General features: G+C 42.1%; 1 protein-coding gene across 1 annotated transcript; it reads right to left on the reverse strand.

The window, feature by feature from the left end:
* Positions 1–10589: 10589 nt before the first annotated feature.
* On the reverse strand, positions 10590–21338 carry LOC307034978 (uncharacterized protein). Its single transcript, XM_079673902.1, has 9 exons — positions 21088–21338; positions 20609–20652; positions 20449–20489; positions 19661–19719; positions 19381–19598; positions 18093–18352; positions 17411–17527; positions 17150–17291; positions 10590–14514 (listed from the first exon to the last, which is right to left on the reverse strand). The coding sequence occupies exons 1-9, from the start codon at positions 21273–21275 to the stop codon at positions 14000–14002; spliced, it is 1584 nt and encodes a 527-aa protein (XP_079530028.1). The 5' UTR covers positions 21276–21338; the 3' UTR covers positions 10590–13999.
* Between the last annotated feature and the right edge of the window lie 1010 nt (positions 21339–22348).

Below are 22348 nucleotides of genomic sequence, written 5' to 3' on the forward strand. Positions count from 1 at the left end.
ATTGGCCTTCCTTTGGTGTATATATATATACATATATATGTATGTATATATATATATATATATATATATACAGGACTGTCTCAGAAAATTAGAATATTGTGATAAAGTTCTTTATTTTCTGTAATGCAATTAAAAAAACAAAAATGTCATACATTCTGGATTCATTACAAATCAACTGAAATATTGCAAGCCTTTTATTATTTTAATATTGCTGATTATGGCATACAGCTTAAGAAAACTCAAAAATCCTATCTCAAAAAATTAGAATAGTTCCTCAGACCAAGTAAAAAAAAAAGATTTATAACAGCAAAACACAATCAAACATTTGAAAATGTCCATTAATGCACTCAGTACTTGGTTGGGAATCCTTTTGCACGGATTACTGCATCAATGCGGCGTGGCATGGAGGCAATCAGCCTGTGGCATTGCTGAGGTGTTATGGATGCCCAGGATGCTTCAATAGCGGCCTTTAGCTCATTAGCATTGTTGGGTCTGGTGTCTTTCAGCTTCTTCTTCACAATACCCCACATATTCTCTATGGGGTTCAGGTCAGGGGAATTTGCAGGCCAATCGAGGACAGTAATGCCATGGTCAGTACACCAGTTACTGGTGGTTTTGGCACTGTGGGCAGGTGCCAGATCATGCTGGAAAATGAATTCCTCATCTCCATAGAGCTTTTCAGCAGACGGAAGCATGTAGTGCTCTAAAATCTCTTGGTACACAGCTGCATTTACTCTGGGCTTGATGAAACACAGTGGACCAACACCAGCAGCTGACATGGCTCCCCAAACCATCGCTGACTGTGGGAACTTCACACTGGATTTCAAGCAACTTGGATTTTGCTCCTCTCCAGCCTTTCTCCAGACTCTGGCGCCTTGACTTCCAAATGAAATACAAAACTTGCTTTCGTCTGAAAAGAGGACTTTGGACCACTGTGCAACTGTCCAGTGCTTCTTTTCCTTAGCCCAAGTCAGACGCCTCTTCTGTTGTCTTGAGTTCAGAAGTGGCTTGACCATGGGAATACGGCTATTGTAGCCCATTTCCCGGACACGTCTGTGAACAGTGACTTTTGATACCTGGACTCCAGCTTCAGTCCACTGTCTTTGAAGCTCCCCCAAATTCTGGAAGCGACTCTTCTTCACAATGCTGTTAAGGCTGCGGTCATCTCTCTTGGTTGTGCAGCGTTTCCTGCCACATTTCCCCCTTCCAACAGACTTTTTGTGGATGTGCTTTGAAACTGCACTCTGTGAACAGCTTGCTCTTTGAGGAATTTCTTTTTGTGTCTTACCCTCCTGATGGAGGGTGTCAATGACGGTCCTCTGGACAGCAGTCAGATCAGCAGTCTTCCCCATACTTGTGATTTAGTTTACTGAACCAAGCTGAGTGTTTTTCAAGGCTCAGGAAACCCTTGCAGGTGTTTCGAGTTAATTAGACGATTCAAGTGATTCGTTGAACACCCTACTAGTATACTTTTTCATGATATTCTAATATTTAGAGATAGGATATTTGAGTTTTCTTAAGCTGTATGCCATAATCAGCAATATTAAAATAATAAAAGGCTTGCAATATTTCAGTTGATTTGTAATGAATCCAGAATGTATGACATTTTTGTTTTTTTAATTGCATTACAGAAAATAAAGAACTTTATCACAATATTCTAATTTTCTGAGACAGTCCTGTATATATATATATATATACACCATGGAGCAAGTGTGGTGATAAAACTCAAATATAATCAGGGGTGCACATAACTTTTTTGCCCTGGTTCGCAAAGGAGCACCTGGAGATGTTGCTTGATGCGCATCCTTAAGATGAAATAAACCGGACCTTTTGAGGGGTACTTTACTTTATGAACAGGGGGGGGGGGTAGGTGCGCTAGTGAGCACGCCCATGAACTGTTCGCCCGTGCCTCGCAGCTGGGTTACTGTGCGGAGCGCATAAAGCAGACCCTTCACGCGATAGCGAGGGGTAGAGCGAGGGATCGCAGATGCCGTCGCGCTCGCGGACAGATTGAAAAAATTAAACCTCAATGGATTAATCGCATGATTGTCCATAGTTAATCGCGATTCATCACAAATGAATCGCTCGTTTTTTATATGTTTTTAATACTCCTATCAACATATGAGTGGACACATATTCATTGGACAATGACAATGACAAATGTTCTCCTGAATATTCTCAACACAACAACCTGGAACCTCTCTCTCTCTCTCTTCACTCTCTCCCAACCCTTTCTACTTCTTTGCACTGAGCTAGTTGCTCAAACAGACAAGCCTGTTTACAGTTGTCGGCAAAATGCCGCTCCTTGGTCTTCATAACATTCAAAGCATGAGACTGAAGTTCCCACAGGGGAGTTGTCAGAGAACTTCTGCAGGTGTTTCAGTGTTGTGGGTGAAGTCTGCAGTGTAGAAGGTGAAGAGAAACGGTCCAGCATCCCGTACTGCTGATGATGGTACACCCTTTCCAATCCACACACACACACACACACACACACACACACACACACACACACACACACACACACACACACACACACACACACACACACACACACACACACACACACACACACACACACACACACACAAACAGACTCCTGCAGTCCTCCAATCAGACGCCAGCTGTCTCTACACAGGTGGAATGTGCTTCCTATGAAAATAAAAAAAGACAAATTGATAAATGATATTTTTTTCACAGATTATATTTCCATTCAAAGATTCAAGATTTGAAGGTTATATTGTCGTTCACTTTATTAATACAGTATGAGCAGATTAGTAACAAACCACTCAAAGATTGAAGTTAAATACTTATTTCATGTGCATTTGGAAAGCTTTGCTATTCTCTTACATTCCTCCAGAGTCAGAAAAAGTCTGAGTTAACTTTTTGGAGAACCACGAAAAGGGCTAAAAATGATAAAATAGTGCATCATAACGCGGGTAGAGTCCCCGGCCAACTCCCCTTGCATTCCTCCAGAGTCAGAAAAAGTTTGAGTTAACTTTTTGGAGAACCATAAAAAAGGGCTAAAAGTGATAAAAATGTATCCGTAAATAGTGCCTAATAATGCGGGTAGAGTCCCCTCAAACTCCCCTTACATTCCTCCAGAGACCAGTTCAAAAACTTAAAGTTTGGTAAGAACCAGGCTGGGGGGTCTCCAGGCAACAAATCTATCCGAGCCAGAGTGCACATTTAGCGGATGAATTCCTCCAGGACATCAGACAGCCATTTTTGTTCTGAGTCCTCTCAAAAAACGGGTTTCCGATTTCGTGCAGACAGTAGTCTGAAATGGATGAATGAACTTTTTCAACGGAGTAGGGGAACCTGATTTTCCCCTCTCCGTTGTAAGTTGCAACGGAGAAGGGGAAAAGTGTCCGGGGCTTCGGACCGAAGCGCCAACAGGTTGAGCTTTTTTGAGCCACTTCTCCGTTGGCACTCAGTCGTTTTTTCGACAATTTTTTAAAACTTCATTTTTGATTATTTTAAGATATAATTGACCGTTTTCTTTACTTTTTTCTTCTTTCCTCCGGTGGGTGCGCATGGCAGGCCGCCTATGAGTACTCAAATTCGGCCTGGAACCTCCAGGATTTGTGAACAAAGCTCCATAAACTGACAGAATCACCCAGAAATGTCACTTTTATAGCCCAAAAATATATAATACATATACATTTAAATAGTAAAAGGTACAATTGTGCTCGAAATTACCCGGAATTTGATTTATATAGCCCTGTGATAGTGATTACAAATCATTTTCATGGAAAGAAGTGTTAAAATGCCTGATTAAAGCATATGCAGGACCCAAGTGAGCTCCAGACTATGTGCATTGTGTTAGGGAACCATATTAATGACAAAATAAATCATTTAAATGCAAACGTAATGATTATAATTCATTTTTAGGGGGACAACTGTGGAGAGGAGCCTGAAAATGACTCCAGCACCCCGGAGAAGCAGGGTCTGAGACTCACAGAGACCCACAGAGACCCAGAGAATCACACGCCCAGACACCCATAGACCCAGGGCACATCACCCCCCTCTATTACCCAGGGAACAGGGCTCTGATGTGGGCTAAAGTGTTGTTAGAAACTGATCAATCTGTCCATAATACTGGCAGCAGGGTCACTGCTGTTAGCAGGGTCTGAGACTCACAGAGACCCACAGAGACCCAGATACCCACACACCCAGACACCCATAGACCCAGGGCACATCACCCTCCTCTATTACCCAGGGAACAGGGCTCTGATGTGGGCTAAAGTATTGTTAGAAACTGATAAATCTGTTCATAATACTGGCAGCAGGGTCACTGCTATTAGCAGGGCCTGAGACTCACAGAGACCCAGAGAGCACCATGCAGCACATGGCTTTTCTACCCAGGAATAAGTCTATGAAACGTGGGGAAAAGTGGTGTGAATAGAGGGATAGAGGACCCAGAGACAAGCAGTGTGTGAGACTCACAGTGACCCAGAGAGCTCCATGCACCACATGGCTTTTCTGCCCAGGAATAAGTGTTTCAAGTGTGGGGAAAAGTGGTGCGAATAGAGGGAGAGAGGACCCAGAGACAAACAGGGTGTGATACTCACAGATACCCAGAGAGCTCCATGCAGCAGATGGCTCTTCCACCCAGACTGTACCCAGAGAACAGGCTGCTTCACAGCACTTTAGAACCCAGGAAAGCAGCTTGAATCATGGGTACATTACCCAGAGAACACCATAGCTTTTCTACCCAGGAATAAGTGTTTGAAAGGCGGGGGAAAGTGGTGTAAATAGGAGGAGACTTTACCCAGAGAGCTCCATGCAGTACATGGCTTTTCTACCCAGGAATAAGTGTTTGAAAGGCGGCGGAAAGTGGTGTGAATAGAGGGAGGGTGTACCCAGAGAGCACCATGCAGCACACGGATTTTCTACCCAGGAATAAGTGTTTGAAAGGCGGGGAAAAGTGGTGTAAATAGGAGGAGACTTTACCCCGAGAGCTCCATGCAGTACATGGCTTCTCTACACAGGAATAAGTGTTTGAAAGGTGGGGAAAAGTGGTGTAAATAGGAGGAGACTTTACCCAGAGAGCACCATGCAGCACATTGATTTTCTACCCAGGAATAAGTGTTTGAAACCTGGGGAAAAGTGGTGATAGTGATAGCAGAAATAGTGATTACAATGCGAAGAGAGTTTACCCAGAGAACAGGCTGCTCCACAGCACTTTACAAGCCAGGACAAGTGATTGAATCCTGGGTATACATGTTTTAAATAGTCTGATACCTCCAGGGCGCATCACCGCATTTTACAAGCCAGGGAAGGTGCCTGCATCCTGGGTAAACATTGTTTAATTGTTTAAGTGTTTTTAAATGTGTGGAACAGTGTTTTGTCACTTTCAAAACTCTCCCGTCATTGGCCGGAGAAATGGGGTCGATGTTGTATTCAATCTGACCGTTAATATTCCAGTGAGACAAAGTACGTACAATGACCGCATTCCCTCACACGGGGAAGTGGAGAAATGCAGAAGATTTCTTTTTCAGTGCAACAAGGCTTTTCGCCAGCGTCCTGTTTCGTTTCGTTTCACCAGGATTAATTATGTTCTGAGTTTGCTCCGTGGCAAGGCTTTAACCTGGGCAGAGGCTTTGAGCTCATCAGTGGATTATGACTCTCTGTGTTTTGAGTGTTTCTCAGATCAGTTTTCTGCCGTTTTTGATCATCCCAATTAGTCTGGCTCCGCCGCTAATCAGCTGCCCAGTTTACAACAGTGAAACTGGACTGTGGCCGAGTATTCCATCGAGTTTCACACTCTTGCTGCAGAGGCTCGATAGGGCGAGGCGGCTCTCAAGGTGGTGTTTTTGAGAGGTTTAAAGGATCAGCTCCAGGATGAATTGGCAGCTCGAGATGTTCCAGCAGATCTCCCAGATCTGATTTCCCTGTTGTCCCATCTAGACTGTTGTTTGCGGGAACGCCAAGCAGAGCGGACACAGCGTACTCCACCAGTCTCACTAAGTAGGCCCAGTTTTTCCACTTACTCTGTCCCCTCCGTGTTTAAACGTCCTTCCGTCCTCTACCCGCCCAGCGTGTGCACCACTTCTCATGAGGAGGCTATGCAACTGGGACATGCTAGACTTTCACCGGAGGAGCGTCAGCGCCAGATGAGTGCTGGCCAATGCATGTATTGTGGCAACGCCGGGCATTTCATTGCCAACTGCCTAGTCCGCCCAAACGTGGGAGCTCGTCAGTGAGAATGGGGGTCCTGAGGAGTCCACAGCCAACTTCTCAACCCCCTTCCCTGAGCCGCTTTCTAATACCCGCCAAGATCTGTGTTAACACCTTGACTTTGCCCCTCAAAGCCATCATTGATTTGGGTGCTGAGGATAGTTTCTTGGACCGTGAGCTAGCTGAACAGCTGGGACTCTGCCTGGATCTATTAACTGCCTATGCACTTAATGTGCAAATAATCTCCTCAGTTACATAACAGACAAGCCCTGTGACACTGATCACCTCCGGGAACCACAGAGAGCTCATCCAGTTAAAGGTAATCTCCGCACCATCCACACCTCTGGTATTGGGTTTTCCGTGGCTTCGCACCCACAACCCACACATTGATTGGGCTAAAGGGAGAATCATTGAATGGGATCAGTACTGTCTCGCTAACTGTCTTTTATCTGCCGTGCCTTCTGTCTTGGTCACCCCCAACCCTGCCATCTGCTCTGCAGGGAAACACCCTGAAATAACCCCTTAATAAAAGTATTTTTAAACATCATCCAAGGCGTGTCCCATGTCTCACCCGCCCCACCTCTCTAGATCTCGGCCTGGGTTTTAAACACTTTTAGGGACACTTGGTTGACTTTATTTTAAGATATTTCCCTTCCCTGTGTATTTTATATTTTACATATTTGTTTTCTATTATACATATTTTAACATTTGGGTTGATGTGATTTTTATTACCAGCACTAATTTTACAGATTTTAAACAAAGTCAACCTCGGTCCGTTGAGACAGATGTTTTTTAACCCACTTACCAGGTATTTTACCAGATGCTGTGGGACGCAGCCTCGGACATTCCACCGGGGGAGAACCCCTTCGGGGGGGCAGGAGTACAGGTTTTAACCCCGCCGCATACACTCTGTGCTGCAGCCGCTGCTCTCTTTTATCCATAACAGGGCTTTTATAAACTTTTGGTTTTACTACAGGAGTTTTTAAACAGGTTTTTAAACACAAAATATTGACCCGAGAGCCCGTTCCCCAACACCCTTACCCTAAACCTAACCAAGTCTTCACCCTAAAATGAATGATTCCCTTTCTGGGGACCTCCATTTTGTCCCCATAAGGGAGGCGAGTCCCCACACGTGAATGTGTAAACAGATTTAGGTCCCCACAAGTATAGTAATGCTAGGCCACACACACACTTTCCAATCTACACACATAGACTTCTGCAGTCCTCCAATCAGACGCCAGCTGTCTCTACACAGGTGGAATGTGCTTCCAATGAAAAAAAAAATATATTAATAAATGATTTTTTTTCACACATTATATTTTCATTCAAGATTTGAAGGTTATATTGTCATTGTCATATTTGTGTGTCCGTTATTAATACAGTATTAGCAGATTAGTAATAAACCACATAAAGATTGAAGTTAAAAGACGTATTTAATGTGCATTTGGAAAGCTTTGCTATTCTCTTACAGTACTTTACAATATTTCAAAAGGTCACGTTTTAATACAAAGTCAAAGAAAAACAATAATATAAACTGGCTAATATTTCTGATTCCAGCTAATCAATAACAATTAGATCAAGAGAGGATTTCTGTGTGAGGGTGAAGGTTTAGAAATGTATAATCTGAGAATAGGAGGCCTTGTTCTGATAAATAACGTGAGGAATATTAACAATGAATACAGATCGAGGCACTTGCTGAATCCATTGTTTTCTGACACATTCCTCCGTACACACTTATAACAACAAGCTATAAATAATCATGAACAATAAACAGTGCAACAATTCTCTATGTGTATTACAAAAAGGAATGGAAATATAGTATGAATACTGTGGCGCTGATCTTGTTTATAAGATATATGAATTCAAGACGCCCGTATACAAGATGGCGTTGTGACTTCCCGATATCCGCCATTTTGAAGAGCTATGTATGGCAACACAAGTAGGACATTTGACACAGAAGTGTTTCGCCAAGAAGAGAAAAAAACTCCAAAATCCCGACAACCTAATTATTTTTATTGCAATGTAATTTCCCGATTATTTGAGAATAACTCCTTTTAGTGGGTTGAGTAAATTCAATCATTTATGGCATTAATAATTTATACATAATTCTTAACTGTGAATGTCTTTCATTTTATGTAAAATTAAAAATGTGTTAGTCCGGCTAAAACGTTCTCTGTTGAGCTTCCTGGAAAAAAGGGAAATTACATAAAATATTTTCCATAAAAAAGTTTATTCAAGAAAGAAACTCTGTTATTAAATCTGTTTTTTTTTCCTAAAAGACAATTATTGCTAAATCTGAAAGGTCTTTCCCAGCTTTTGAATTTCTCTGTTATTTCTTATCATTTATAACTTTATGGCAGACCAACACATTCTTGCGCAGTGCAACTCAGGCAGCCGCCTGGACGTCAAATGTCCTATTTGGGTTGCCGTACGTAACTGTCCAATACAGTATGACCACCCGATTTTACGAAAGGCGACCCAAATAGGACATCATAGAAATTCAAAAGCTAGGGAAGCTCTTTCAGATTTAGCAATAATCAGGGTTCATACACCTTTTCACCAATGATTTTCAATGAATTTTCCATGACTTCTCAATTACCTATACCTAATTTTCCATGACCAAAAAAATATATATGACTGAAAATGATTTATTTTAACATGGAACAGGAAAATAAGGTCTGCATATGAAACATGTTGTGCCTATCTAAAACAAATCAAATAGTAGGCTTACTAGCTTCTACACGCTAAAGCAACTGTAGTCAGGGATGCAAACTCATCAGGTATGAAAAAGGTGACAAGGATCCGAGCCCCCCGACCCCACGGAATAGCGGCTTTAAAATGAGGAATAACAGGATTTTAGCAGAACAACTAAAGCAGCAGTGTCAATAATAACAGAAATGCCAAAGAGTCACATCTAATAGAAATATATAAAATCATTTATTTTAAATTGTGTAGCAGTCAGTTTATAATTTTGGCAGCACTGTTGAGCATTTTGAAAATGTATTTTCATGCCTATGTGCAAGGCTTAGTCTTTCTATCTTTATAGCCACTGGTGTAAAGTAACTAAGTTCATAAACTCAACAAGTACTATACGGTGGTACAGTTTTGAGATACTTGTACTTTATTAAGTATTTCAATGTTTTGCTAATTTGTAATTCTACTCCTCTACAATTCAGAGTTAAAAGGTGTACTTCTACTCCACTACAGTTCAGAGGTAAATGGTGTACTTCTACTCCACTACATGTATTTAATACCTTTAGTTACTTCACAGATCTGGATGAATGATGTGAAATATAATCAAGTGTTAAATCAGACTTTAGTTCCACCTGGAGTAAATCCACAAGCTACCCTGCCGTATACAAAGTCATTCAGACTAGCTGCACCTTTACCAGCTTTGAGAACACTTTCATGATCAATCATTATAAAACATATCATATATATTATTCTGAAATGGACCAATCTGCACAATGACTACTTTTACTGTCTCTACTTTCACTATATTTTGATGAGAATAATTTTCTACTTTTCTTTTTTTTTCTTTTTTTCAATAATTGTCCTATATTTGAAAAACACAGAGATTTGTTCTTTAATCAACTTTATTTAAATGAAATTTCCCTTTTTTCCAGGAATCTCAACAGAGAATGTTTTGGCTGGACTAAAACATTTGAGATTTGATGTAAAATGAAAGACATTCACAGTTAAGATGTTAATTATTAATGCCATAAATTATTGCCTACATTTAAAGTTTCTTATTTCTGCAGTTTGATAGTTAAATCAATTTCTCACTTATTATAAGAATGTAATGAACCCACTAAAAGGAGTTATTCTCAAATGATCTGGAACTCACGTTGTAATAACAATAGCTCATCTCTCTCGTTCCGATTCAAAACATTTAAAGTAAATTAAAGACTTTTCTTTTTAATTTGGCTTATAATTTGGGGCAATAGTATTTTTTTAGTAGTATCACTGTTCATGTTTTAAGATATAACTCTTTCTGTTTGTTTACACCTTGTTTTTAATTATTGTTGCTCATTTGTTATTGTCATTTTATGTCATACTCTGTAAAAGCACTTCAAGCATGAAAGGTGTTATATAAATAAAGTTTATTATTATTAATGTCGTCTGGTTTTTTGAGCGTTATTTTCTCTTCTTTGTGAAACGCCGCTGTGTCAAATGTCCTTCTTGGGTTGCCGTACATTGCCAAAATGGGTGCGCTCTGTGAGTCTCACACTCCGCTTCTCTCTGGGGGCTCTCTCCCTCTATTCACACCACTTTTCCCCAGCTTTCAAAGACTTATTCCTGGGTAGAAAAGCCATGTGCATCACCCTGGATCTCTGCATATGTGCCTGTGAGTCTGAGACCCTGCTGATTGATTGATTGATTGATTGATTGATTGATTGATTGATTGATTGATTGATTGAAAAGTTTATTAACAGCTTGTATATTGGGTACAGTACAGTACAGCTCAAAACATACAATTGTTAAGGGGATGCAGAACAGAGAATGACTTTCGTCTTGTTTACATCAGGGTCCCCCATTTCCAATTCATCATATCATTTAAGACATACAAGACATATTTGACATACAGATGGCTTATTTACAATTTACATACAGGTGTTTTTTTTACATACAGTTGGCTTACTTACACATTTCATTTTAGTAATATGGTCAAAAAAGCTCCTTCCGGCCGAAGCCCCGGACACTTTTCCACTTCTCCGTTGCAACTTACAACGGAGAGGGGAAACCAAGCTTCCCCTTCTCCGTCAAAAAAAATGTATTCATCCATTTCAGACTACTGTCTGCACGAAATCGGAAACCCGGTTTTTGAGAGGACTCAGTAAAAAAAAAACGGGTGTCTGATTTCATGGAGGAATGTATCCGCTCCATGTGCACTCTGGCTCTGATACATTTGTTGCCTGGAGACCCCCCAGCCTGGTTCTTACCAAACTTTAAGTTTGCAAACTGGTCTCTGGACGAATGTAAGGGGAGTTTGAGGGGACTCTACCTGCATTATGAGACACTATTTTGGGATACATTTTCTCACTTTCACCCCTTTTCTATGGATCTCCAAAAAGTGAACTCAGACTTTTTCTGACTGTGGAGGAATGCAAGGGGAGTTTGAGGGGACTCTAACCGCATTATGAGACACTATTTTCGGATACATTTTCTCACTTTCACCCCTTTTCTATGGATCCCCAAAAAGTGAAGTCAGACTTTTTCTGACTGTGGAGGAATGCAAGGGGAGTTGACAGGGGACTGATGCACTATTTTTGGATACTTTTTTACATTTTCAGCCCTTTTCCATGGATGAATTGAAACTTATTTTTTTTACATTTTGGTCAATTTGACCAAGTTCTGGTAACCACATTGCCTGGAGGATAGGACCGAGATATGACAGACTCTCTGGCCGCCTCACAAGTCACTATTGTCGGACACTTTCTTTGTTTTACCCCGGTTCTAGCACTCTTTCCTCCTTTGACCATAAAAAGTGTTTCCTGCTGGGGTACTACCTGGTTCCGGGGAACCCCAAACCCTCTCATGGTTGGGGCATCATGAATTGATGCATCAGACCCAATGTTGCCATCACCAGCCCCGCGTGGTGCGGAGGTGGGACAATTTAACCCTGTCGTATACCATGCATTGAAGCATTGGACCCATTGTTGCAATCACCGGTTACGCTAACGCATATAAACGGAGAAACAAATCCTGGAGGTTCCAGGCAGAATTTGGGTACTCATAGGTGGCTCATAGGCGGCCTGCCATGCACACCCACCCGTGGAAAGAAGAAGAAGAACAAAGTAAAGAAAACGGTCAATTATATCTTAAAATAATCAAAAATGAAGTTTTAAAAAATTGTCGAAAAAACGACTGAGTGCCAACGGAGAAGGGGCTCGAAAAAGCTCAACCTGTTGGCGCTTCGGTCCGAAGCCCCGGAGACTTTTCCCCTTCTCCGTCGCAACTTACAACGGAGAGGGGAAAATCAGGTTCCCCTACTCCGTTGAAAAAGTTCATTCATCCATTTCAGACTACTGTCTGCACGAAATCGGAAACCCGTTTTTTGAGAGGACTCAGAACAAAAACGGCCGTGTAATGTCCTGGAGGAATTCATCCGCTACATGTGCACTCTGGCTCGGATAGATTTGTTGCCTGGAGACCCCCCAGCCTGGTTCTTACCAAACTTTAAGTTTTTGAACTGGTCTCTGGAGGAATGATATGGGAGTTGACAGGGGAATCTACCCAGGTTATGAGGCACTATTTACGGATACAAGTTTATCTCTTTAGCCCTTTTTTATGGTTCTCCAAAAAGTTAACTCAGACTTTTTCTGACTCTGGAGGAATGTAAGAGAATAGCAAAGCTTTCATCTATCATTTATCAATTTGTCTTTTTTTATTTTCATTGGAAGCACATTCCACCTGTGTAGAGACAGCTGTCGTCTGATTGGAGGACTGCAGAAGTCTGTGTGTGTGTGTGTGTGTGTGTGTGTGTGTGTGTGTGTGTGTGTGTGTGTGTGTGTGTGTGTGTGTGTGTGTGTGTGTGTGTGTGTGTGTGTGTGTGTGTGTGTGTGTGTGGATTGGAAAGGGTGTACCATCATCAGCAGTACGTGATGTTGGACCGTTTTTCTTCACCTTCTACACTGCAGACCTCACCCACAACACTGAAACACCTGCAGATGTTCTCTGACAACTCCCCTGTGGGAACTTCAGTCTCATACTTTGAATGTTATGAAGACCAAGGAGCGGCATTTTGCCGACAACTGTAAACAGCCTTGTCTGTTTGAGCAACTAGCTCAGTGCAAAGAAGTAGAAAGGGTTGGGAGAGAGTGAAGAGAGAGAGAGAGAGAGGTTCCAGGTTGTTGTGTTGAGAATATTCAGGAGAATATTTGTCATTGTTCCAATGATAATAAACAAACATTTGCATAAAGAATATTTGTCCACTCATATGTTGATAAGAGTATTAAAAACGTATAAAAAATGAGCGATTCATTTGTGATTAATCGCGATTAACTATGGACAATCATGCGATACATCGTGATTAAATATTTGAATCGACTGACAGACCTAATTATTATTATTATCTGTCCAGGGACTACCGATTAAAAATAAACCCACCGCCAAAAAAGGAGCAGAGAGAGAGGAGAGAGAAGAGAGAGATAGAAAAGAGAGAAGAGAGAAAGAGAGATTTGCGAGTTGCATAAGAACTGGTAAGATAGCAGGGTTTCCCACACATAGACTTTATTTGGGCGGGCCGCCCAGGTATATTAACGGCCGCCAAAGTATAATTCGCGAGCCATTTAGGTTTAATCTTTTCAATCTGTCCGCGAGCGCGACGGCATCTGCGATCCCTCGCTCTACCCCTCGCTATCGCGTAGAGTCTGCTTTATACGCTCCGCACAGTAACCCAGCTGCGAGGCACGGGCGAACAGTTCATGGGCGTGCTCACTAGCGCACCAACCCCCCCCCCCCCCTGTTCATAGAGTAAAGTACCCCTCAAAAGGTCCGGTTTATTTCATCTTAAGGATGCGCACCAAGCAACATCTCCAGGTGCTCCTTTGCGAACCAGGGCAAAAAAGTTATGTGCTCCCCTGATTATATTTGAGTTTTATCACCACAATTGCTCCATGGTGTATATATATATATATACACCAAAGGAAGGCCAATACGGGTAGCTGCTCTCAGGAGGGAGTCCAGGAGAAAAGAGAGAAGGAAAGTGGCCTTCGCTCAGAATCTGTGTTACCTTCAAGTGCAAGGGGAAACATGTTCAGGTAACAAAACAGAGGACTAGACTTCAACTGTCACACACACTCCACAAGGTTTAGCCTCAGCTCAAGTTGAGCTCTCTGTAAAGATACGGGTCCAGCTCTCGGAGAGCATTGATCAGAACCCTGCTGGCTGCAGCTCCTTTATTTCGCACCGCGTCCACCACCTCTCGTGCTCCGTCATTTTGGGGTTTGGTTATGGCTGACGTCATTTCAGATTCACTGATCACTTCAGACTCAAAGAGTTTATCCAGAAGGTTGTTCAGGACAGTTGGAGTCACTCTTTGAATGAACTCTGTCCGAACTGAGAGCAGCCTCTGGTCTGCAGGGACTCTGCTCTCTGCTGAGACTCTGCTCTCTGCTGGGACTCTGCTCTCTGCTGGGACTCTGCTCTCTGCTGAGACTCTGCTCTCTGCTGGGACTCTGCTCTCTGCTGAGACTCTGCTCTCTGCTGGGACTCTGCTCTCTGCTGAGACTCTGCTCTCTGCTGGGACTCTGCTCTCTGCTGGGACTCTGCTCTCTGCTGGGACTCTGCTCTCTGCTGGGACATGTCTCTGGGATAATTCATTCCTTGGACCTGGTAGATAAACAGGAAAAATACTTTTGTTAACCAACAATCAATTAAACAGATGTCTTACAAATATAAGTAACTCGACATTCCCAGAGGTGGATTTCTGTTCACTTAAAGTTATAATATGTAGCATTTCCTCATTCAAATATATCAAAACTCCAGAGCAAGGGAGCACCTAACCCCCAACTGCTCACTGGCGCCGGCTAGACTGGCTACCTCCGCTCTGACTTCTCAACTGCATGTGTCTGTGTGCATATAACTGTGTGTGTATTTGTGTATGTGCATGATGTAAAAAGTGTGTACTGTGTGTACTGTACGTACCTATATAAAAAAAATGGTGTGTGTGTACGACAGAGTGTACACATCCTCTCGGGGGATTAATAAAGGTCCATCTTCTACACCTGTATTATTTATACTTGGTTGAGTTGTGTACATAGATTATCCCAAATGGTTCAGAGAGATGTGTCATGTTAAAGGTAACAGTACTGTAGGAGCCATTTCCTTAGATTATAGTATCTTATCTTTTTAGAGTGTAACCTGAGATTCTGTGGTGTATATTAGGCATGGGCGGTGTCATTTTTTTCATACCGTCATACCTTGCTGACATCATACCGTGGTATACGGTATATGTTGGTATCAGTCCCAATTTAAGGGGTAATTTCTCCCCCCAAAAATTTTTTTACTCACTATATCAACAGCCAGCCCCACCAAAAATATTTTCCACCAGCCGCCACTGACGGTATGACTTGGGTTGACTGAGGTGGCGTTCGGCGGCAAATAGATGTTTCGAACAGTATATTATATGTTCGGTGTAAAATGCAGCCCGAGCCGGTAGACGCTCGCAAAGTGCCGCGACGTGCGCGCAAGTGCAAAACAAGGGCTGCCGGCTCGCCTCGTCTCCAATGTCCGTTGTTGCATTTAAACAGAGGATTGGCTCCTTTCACATCCAATATATGCTCAACACGCCTTTTCTCCTCAGATTCTCTTTCATCACTTTTCATTTAACACATTCTAAACGCTGTAATCAATACTCTAAAAAATACTTCTCGGCTGGTTTGGTTTCCGGTCATTCCGGATGTTGTCACATGCTACTCTCGTCTGTAAACAATAATGTATTCAAATAAACTTTACCTTCATTTAATATTCAGCATGGTAGTATCTCGACATCTATAGTTGTAGTGTTAAATCAGTAGGCTTCGGTTTGCACCACTCCATATCATCTCGCTACTAAATTCACCTCTTTAGGAAATCGTATATTGGCCACATGCTACATGCGTAGATGAAGGATTTTCAGAATAAAAGCTTAACTGCTTGTGCACAAGAATTTCTGGTTTTTCAGTATAAAAGAGCATTAAAACTGACGGCATGTTTAAACTACATGTCCCCATTAAAACATTGATTTTCATTTCTAACACTTATTGAATAAAGTTTGCTATATTCACTAACTAGTTTGGCAATATTATTCCGTGCATGTGTTAAAAACCTTATTTCCATTTGATTCATTGGATTACTCGCGTGAATGTTTAGCACGTAAATGCTTTCGTTTTTAAAACCGTCCGACCTCGACTACAAAACCATCAACCAGTTGCATAGGATTAAAAAATGTCAACACTCACTCACCCCGTCTTAAACATTCCCAAAGAAGTGCCTCTGTCTCTCGTTGTGCTGGATGAAGTCACTGGCGACGAGTAAACCCAAAATAGTCCCAAACAGGCGCAGAGGCATTTTTCTTTTTTACTAGTTGTCCGAGTTCGGGGCCGGCAAATGCTGCCGCCATCTTGCTCAGCTCAGCTCTGTGCTGAGCTCTGAGAGCGGGAAAGACGGACTGCCCTCCCCTGCCCTCTGCTGGCGCGTGCTGTGCATTACAACCAATGTCGTCCCTGTCAAAACTCCGTGTACGTGTAATAGAATGAAACGCATCTATGATTTGGCGCACAGTCTGTGACGTCACGGTATTGAAAATCATACCGACGGTATTTCGAAATACCCTGGTATACCGTAATACCGTCATACCGCCCAAGCCTAGTGTATATTATTTATTTATGATTTGAGTGCGTTACTCTGCAGGTCGAGATGCTGCAGCATAAAAGGAGAGGTGCTGCAGCCTACTGGTGCGGCTGACTGAAGCAAACAGTTTTTAGACCTTGCTGGTTGGGAGCGTCACAGCTTGGTTCTTTATTGTGCTTTAGCATTGAAATATCAGTCAAATAGTTTGTTTAAAAACGTTTATTTCTTTTTGCCTTTTTTGGAAATAAACTATCTTACTTTTCAATCGCATCTGGACATTTATATTTTTTCTCTCAAACTACAAGCGTCTATTCGTCGGTCAGCCCCACGAGTGAGGCACAAACAAAGGACAAACAACAAATGGATATCGTGGTCACTACAAGTACGTTCATCATGGTCTCCTGTAATGCCTTAATCCATTTAAGCATGAGAAGCTGAAGACTACAACTCCCATGATGCCACGCTGTTTCACCACCACACCACACTAGTTATTACTATAGTTTTAGAACATTACAGGTTGTGTGTTTAATGTCGTAACGATGCGTTGCCATGGAGCCTTAATAGAGAAGGCTATGAGATGGAGCTTTAGAGTTATCAGTCTATCACTGGGTCTGAGCTCAGGTGGAGTCTTTACCTTCCAGTGACAGGAGATAATTCCAGACTACGTTTCCACCTTGGTCCTTGAGCTTCAAATCCACTCTCTCTGTGCTCGTCGTCAGGGAAACTTGAAATGTCGGATCGTAATCTGGTCCAAAACTTGATACAAATGTTTTACTCTGAAAACCAGAAGCAGAAGTTAAACGTTTATCTGTTTCTTTCCTGATTGTGGATCCACATGCAGATACATGTGTGTTAATGATCATTGTGTTCCTTTAGAGGAGTATCAGTGACTCACCTGAGGCTGAATGAAGAAGCCCTCAGGTTCACAGTGCACACTGTAACCTTTGTACAGTTCCAGCTCACAGTCGGTGGAGATTGGGATGTTCTCAGCACGTCTGTGTTGATCAGCAACCTTCAGTAACAGAGTAACTTTAGTTATGCTCAGAGACAACTTTATTTAAAGATCACATTAAAAAACAACAAACGTTGACAGACCTGCTCCACAAAGTGATGAGATACACAATCAATCACAACATAATTATAAGTATGTATTGCCTTTGTAAAGGAATATTACAAATAGATTATTTTAATTCTTTGAGATTAGCTATTGAAGATGCTATTCCAACGTTAACCAAAACACAAACCGTCTGTGTCAGTTATAAAACACAAAAGGCTGCTGCCCAAGCTGTAACATGTGGCTGGTAGGGATGAGATCACGTTGTCTTGGCAGTGATTCATCTCAGCAGGTCTTTCAGTTCTGTGTGATGTGTTTAACATTCATGCCATCAGTTTCCTCAGACAGAAAGACATGCTGAGAGAGAATCATACAAAACCACAAAGAGCGATCTGAAGATTTACAGTTCAGATAGATCTTATCCTTCTCCCAGCACGAGAAGGTTTGAAAAGAGGAGCAGTGTGTGAGGAAACAGCTGTGGTTTAAACCAGTGTTTAGTCTGATGGTGAGCACATGGCCTTACCTCCTTCTTAGGGACGTTTTTCTGCAGCAGATGTACATCCAGTGTTTGCTCCTCTCTGACCGGGGGTCGTAGGAACACCAGAATCTTGCCCTCTACCCGCAGAAGCAGATACCTTTTAAGAAGATCCCAGACCAGGCCAAAGAGAGAGAGGTGAGGCACCTTCACCACCACGTGAGTGCGTGTGACCTCCAGCGGCTCCAAGATGCTCAGGCCTTCATCAGTGATGTGGACGACAGACAACAGGCCGTCCAGGAGCAGCGCTGTGGAGCAAAGAGCTGGTCATCTGTTGCATTGCTGCTGAAACAGCTTCATCATATTCAATGTCACACCACTTTAGTTCAGAGCTAATGTTCATCAAATGTCATTCACTTTGGAGCCTCACTAGGATGTACCAGTTTATATCCTTCACCTTTTATTCTAATGTTTCATTATTGTTCCGCCCCCTGTGCTCTTTCTGGATGTGAGCATTTGCTGTTATGCATAAACTTTATTAATTATTTTTTATTCACCAGACTGCTGAAATGTTTGTAATCTGCTGCCAGAACAGCTTGACTGTGTCCGGTCTCATGTCTGAGTGATTCTCTAGATGTGTGAAGAGTTTTCTAAAGCTTTTAGGGCGTAGGGAGTCTAACTTATAAATGTTGTTGTCTGTTGTTTTGTTTTGTCCATGGTTCAGCCAGACTGCCAATGTAAAGAGCAGAAAGAGCAACAGATGAATAACAAAGTAAGAATTCATCAAACTGCTAGATTAGCATCAACACAATAAAAGGCCACTCTGAAACGTGCATTTTTGCTTTATTGGGGGGGTCTGGGGGGGTTTAACCCTAACCCTAACCCTGGGTGACATGTTAGGGTTAGGGTTAAACCCGACTGGTTTTCGGACCCCCCCAGACCCCCCCAATAAAGCAAAACTGCACGTTTCAGAGTGGCCTTTTATTGTGGCCAGCCTAAGGCACACCTGTATAATAATCATGCTGTCTAATCAGCATCTTGATATGCCACACCTGTGAGGTGGGATGGATTATCTCGGCAAAGGAGAAGTGCTCACTATCACAGATTTTTTCAGATTTGTGAACAATATTTGAGAGAAATGGTTATTTTGTGTACGTAGAAAATGTTTTAGATCTTTGAGTTCATCTCATGAAAAATGGGAGCAAAAAAAAGTGTTGCATTTATATTTTTGTTCAGTGTAGTTTAATAAAGCTGCTTTATAACTCTTGAATGCTAGTGAATAGTATAAAGTGCTAATCATTATATAAGTGTATTTGTTAACACTAGATGTCTTTACCATCCTCTGTCTCACTGTGTGGCAGGTGGAGCTGGCAGACGGCAGCTTCATCAGAACTCTTCACCTCGAACAGCGGCCCTGCTGCCTGCTTGCCAGCTGATTGGAGGCGGCTCTCCTCCCAAGGGACCGTCCTGTACAGAAGCTCCGCCTCCTGAGCCATGACGAACACCAGGCCAGTCGAAGCACACTGGAACTCACCTGGACCAGGACACCTGAACCTGTAGACACACAGGGGACAGGTTACTACACCAAGCCTTCACTGGCCTGTGTTCTGACTGACAGGTGTTCATCCAGCTGGAGTCTGACCTGGAGGAGGGTTTGTTGAAAGATCTGAAACACCTGATGATTACAGGAACATCACTGAAGATGTGTCCACATGCATCAGAATGTGTGTGTAAACACATTTTTATTAAATTAACAAAATCTCGAGTCCAGCGAGGATCTAGACTGGTACAAGAAAACAATCCTTCCTACACACAGAGGCATTATTTTATTTACGTCTGTTGGAAAGAGATTGGATGCAATACCTCAAGGTGAAAGACATGAAATCAAACACAATGAAATTAATATATATTTTTCATGTGTTTAAAATAATGTTTGGTCATGTTATAGGATTACCTGTATGGAGACTCAGTTGTGTGCTCAGGTGAGAAGGATTCAGGAGCCTGGAACAAACAAAGTTAGTTATTTTAATATAAATCAAGTTAAGTTCTAGCTTCATGAAACCAAACCACAATTCCACAACATATTCAGACCAATTGGAAATATGCTAATGAGTCTGGATCATCTGAGTTCATCGTCAATTACAAACGGGATATTAACGGGTTAGCATGTCACAGCACTACCAGCCAATCACAGAACAGAATTAGCAGCAAATCATAGCATAGTATTACCAGCCAATCACAGCACAGTAGTACCAGCCAATCACAGCACATTGGGGCGGGATATTGTTTAGGTTTCTAGATAAATTGCGAGCGTTAGTGCATTTAACTTGACAGCCCTAATAATTATATGTCATTCAGTGGTGAAAAAAATATACTTCACTCTGTTCAACTGCTCCTCTCTCACCTTTCTGTCTGTCTTCACTTCCTGCTCCACATCGGAGTCACCTGATGGAGAGAGGTGGGGACAGAGAAAAATAATAATAATTATTGTACTATAAATATATTTTAAGATCAGATTTAGTGTAAATAGTTTGATGAATGGAGGATATGGTTTCAGTACTCACAGGTCTTCTGGATCTTGGCTCTGATCGTTTCATCATGTCTGATCCTGAAGGGATGAACACAATCCAACAATTTTGGATAAAGTTTAAAATAAGTGTTTTTTCTTTGAGTCAGCTTCAGAGTCCTGACTGATCTCATGCTTTACATCCCATCATATCTTCTCTGCAAACACTACGACTGACTGCCACAGCTCTCAGCTGCATCACAGGAAGTAACTGCTCATTAGGCTAGAAACTAAAAACATGAGAGGAAACAAAACAGAAAACCTTTTCCACTCTTCTGTAAAATCATATATGTCTTTTAGAAAGTTAATAACTAACTAAATGTGGATTTGCATTTTCAGCTTACAATAGTTGATGGAAGAATGAAAGAACCTGCAGTCAGTGGGAAACATCACTGATCTGTTGAGATTCCCCAGAGAGAGAAACACCTCCCTGTGTTTGATACAATACTGCTGAACCAGCAGAGACCCCGTACTGACCTGAGAGTCTCCAGTCTGCAGTCTTGACTCTCCAGAAGATCTCTCAGCAGCTCCACTCCTGAATGCTGCAGAGTGTTGAGACTCAGGTCCAGATCTCTCAGATGGATGTTGGACTTCAGAGCTGAGGCCAGAGCAGAACAGCTGATCTCTGACAAACTGCAGCTCCTCAGACTGAATAAAGAACACATGATGAGGATAAAAATCAGTTTATAATCCAATCAGATGTTCAGGTTTATTAAGTGTAGCTCAACATTCCTGTTTCCTAATCAATGAGCTTTTCCCCTGAATTACAGTGACTGTCTTTCTGTTATTGTGGATCATCATAATATCAGCCTTCTGTTCATTATCTGTGAAAACATTGAAATCAATGGGAAGCAAGAAAAACATGTATGCTTCAGAGATCAATGTGAAACTAATATTAGTTCAATCAGGAGAGACGTGATGTATGGAATACATGTTTATTATCGGGTCACATTATATAAATGAAACATAATGATGACAGTTATAACAAGTGAATGAAATGGTGTTTGGCGATTAGGCCCAGGTTTTGTAGGATGTCATTCGGGAAGGGAAGAACCGTTTCCAATGAACCCCCCTGGGTCTAGACACTGGTGGTGGTGATAAGTGGTTAGGTCCAGTTGGAAGGGAGAAGGTTGAGCTTGGCCCTGAGTTGGAAGCAGGAGGCGAAGGGGTGGAGGAGGGTTGCGCGTTGACACCTGGAAGACAGCTGATGGAAAAGGGGAGAGCATATATAGAGGGATTAACAGGTGCGATGATTAGGCTTGTGAACGGAGGGAAGTGATAGGTTAGCTGAGGAGTGGCGCTCCCTATCATTTAGTGAAGGGAGCGAGTATTGCCATGACGTGCAATACAAAGTGATAGGTCTTCCTGCCTGAACTTGCGCTGAGCTTCATTTCAATCAGGAGAGACGTGATGTATGGAATACATGTTTATTATCGGGTCACATTATATAAATGAAACATAATGATGACAGTTATAACAAGTGAATGAAATGGTGTTTGGCGATTACGCCCAGGTTTTGTAGGATGTCATTCGGGAAGGGAAGAACCGTTTCCGATGAAACCCCCAAAAGAAGTGAAAGTATGAAGTACTGAACGTGATGAAATCTTACCTTGTGGGATGCAGTGAAAATCTATGGATGAAATGAGAGGTTAATACATGTGGGGATTTAGACGTGCTGATGCCTCCTAGGCATCCTCCCTGGACGTACAGGGCTTCCTGGACGTACAGGGCATCCTGG

Source organism: Notothenia rossii, assembly GCF_949606895.1.
Source record: "Notothenia rossii genome assembly, chromosome: 4".
In the NCBI taxonomy this organism is placed as follows: Eukaryota; Metazoa; Chordata; class Actinopteri; order Perciformes; family Nototheniidae; genus Notothenia; species Notothenia rossii.

What these genes read in the sequence shown, in the direction of transcription:
- LOC307034978 (XM_079673902.1), bottom strand. Translation starts at nt 21,275, where the DNA reads ATGTGTTCTTTATTCAGTCTGAGGAGCTGCAGTTTGTCAGAGATCAGC. An exon ending in ACACAGTGAGACAGAGGATG is followed by an intron (nt 18,353 to 19,380) that starts GTAAAGACATCT and finishes TTTGCTCCACAG; the next exon opens with CGCTGCTCCTGGACGGCCTG. An exon ending in GCTTCTTCATTCAGCCTCAG is followed by an intron (nt 17,292 to 17,410) that starts GTGAGTCACTGA and finishes TCTGGTTTTCAG; the next exon opens with AGTAAAACATTTGTATCAAG.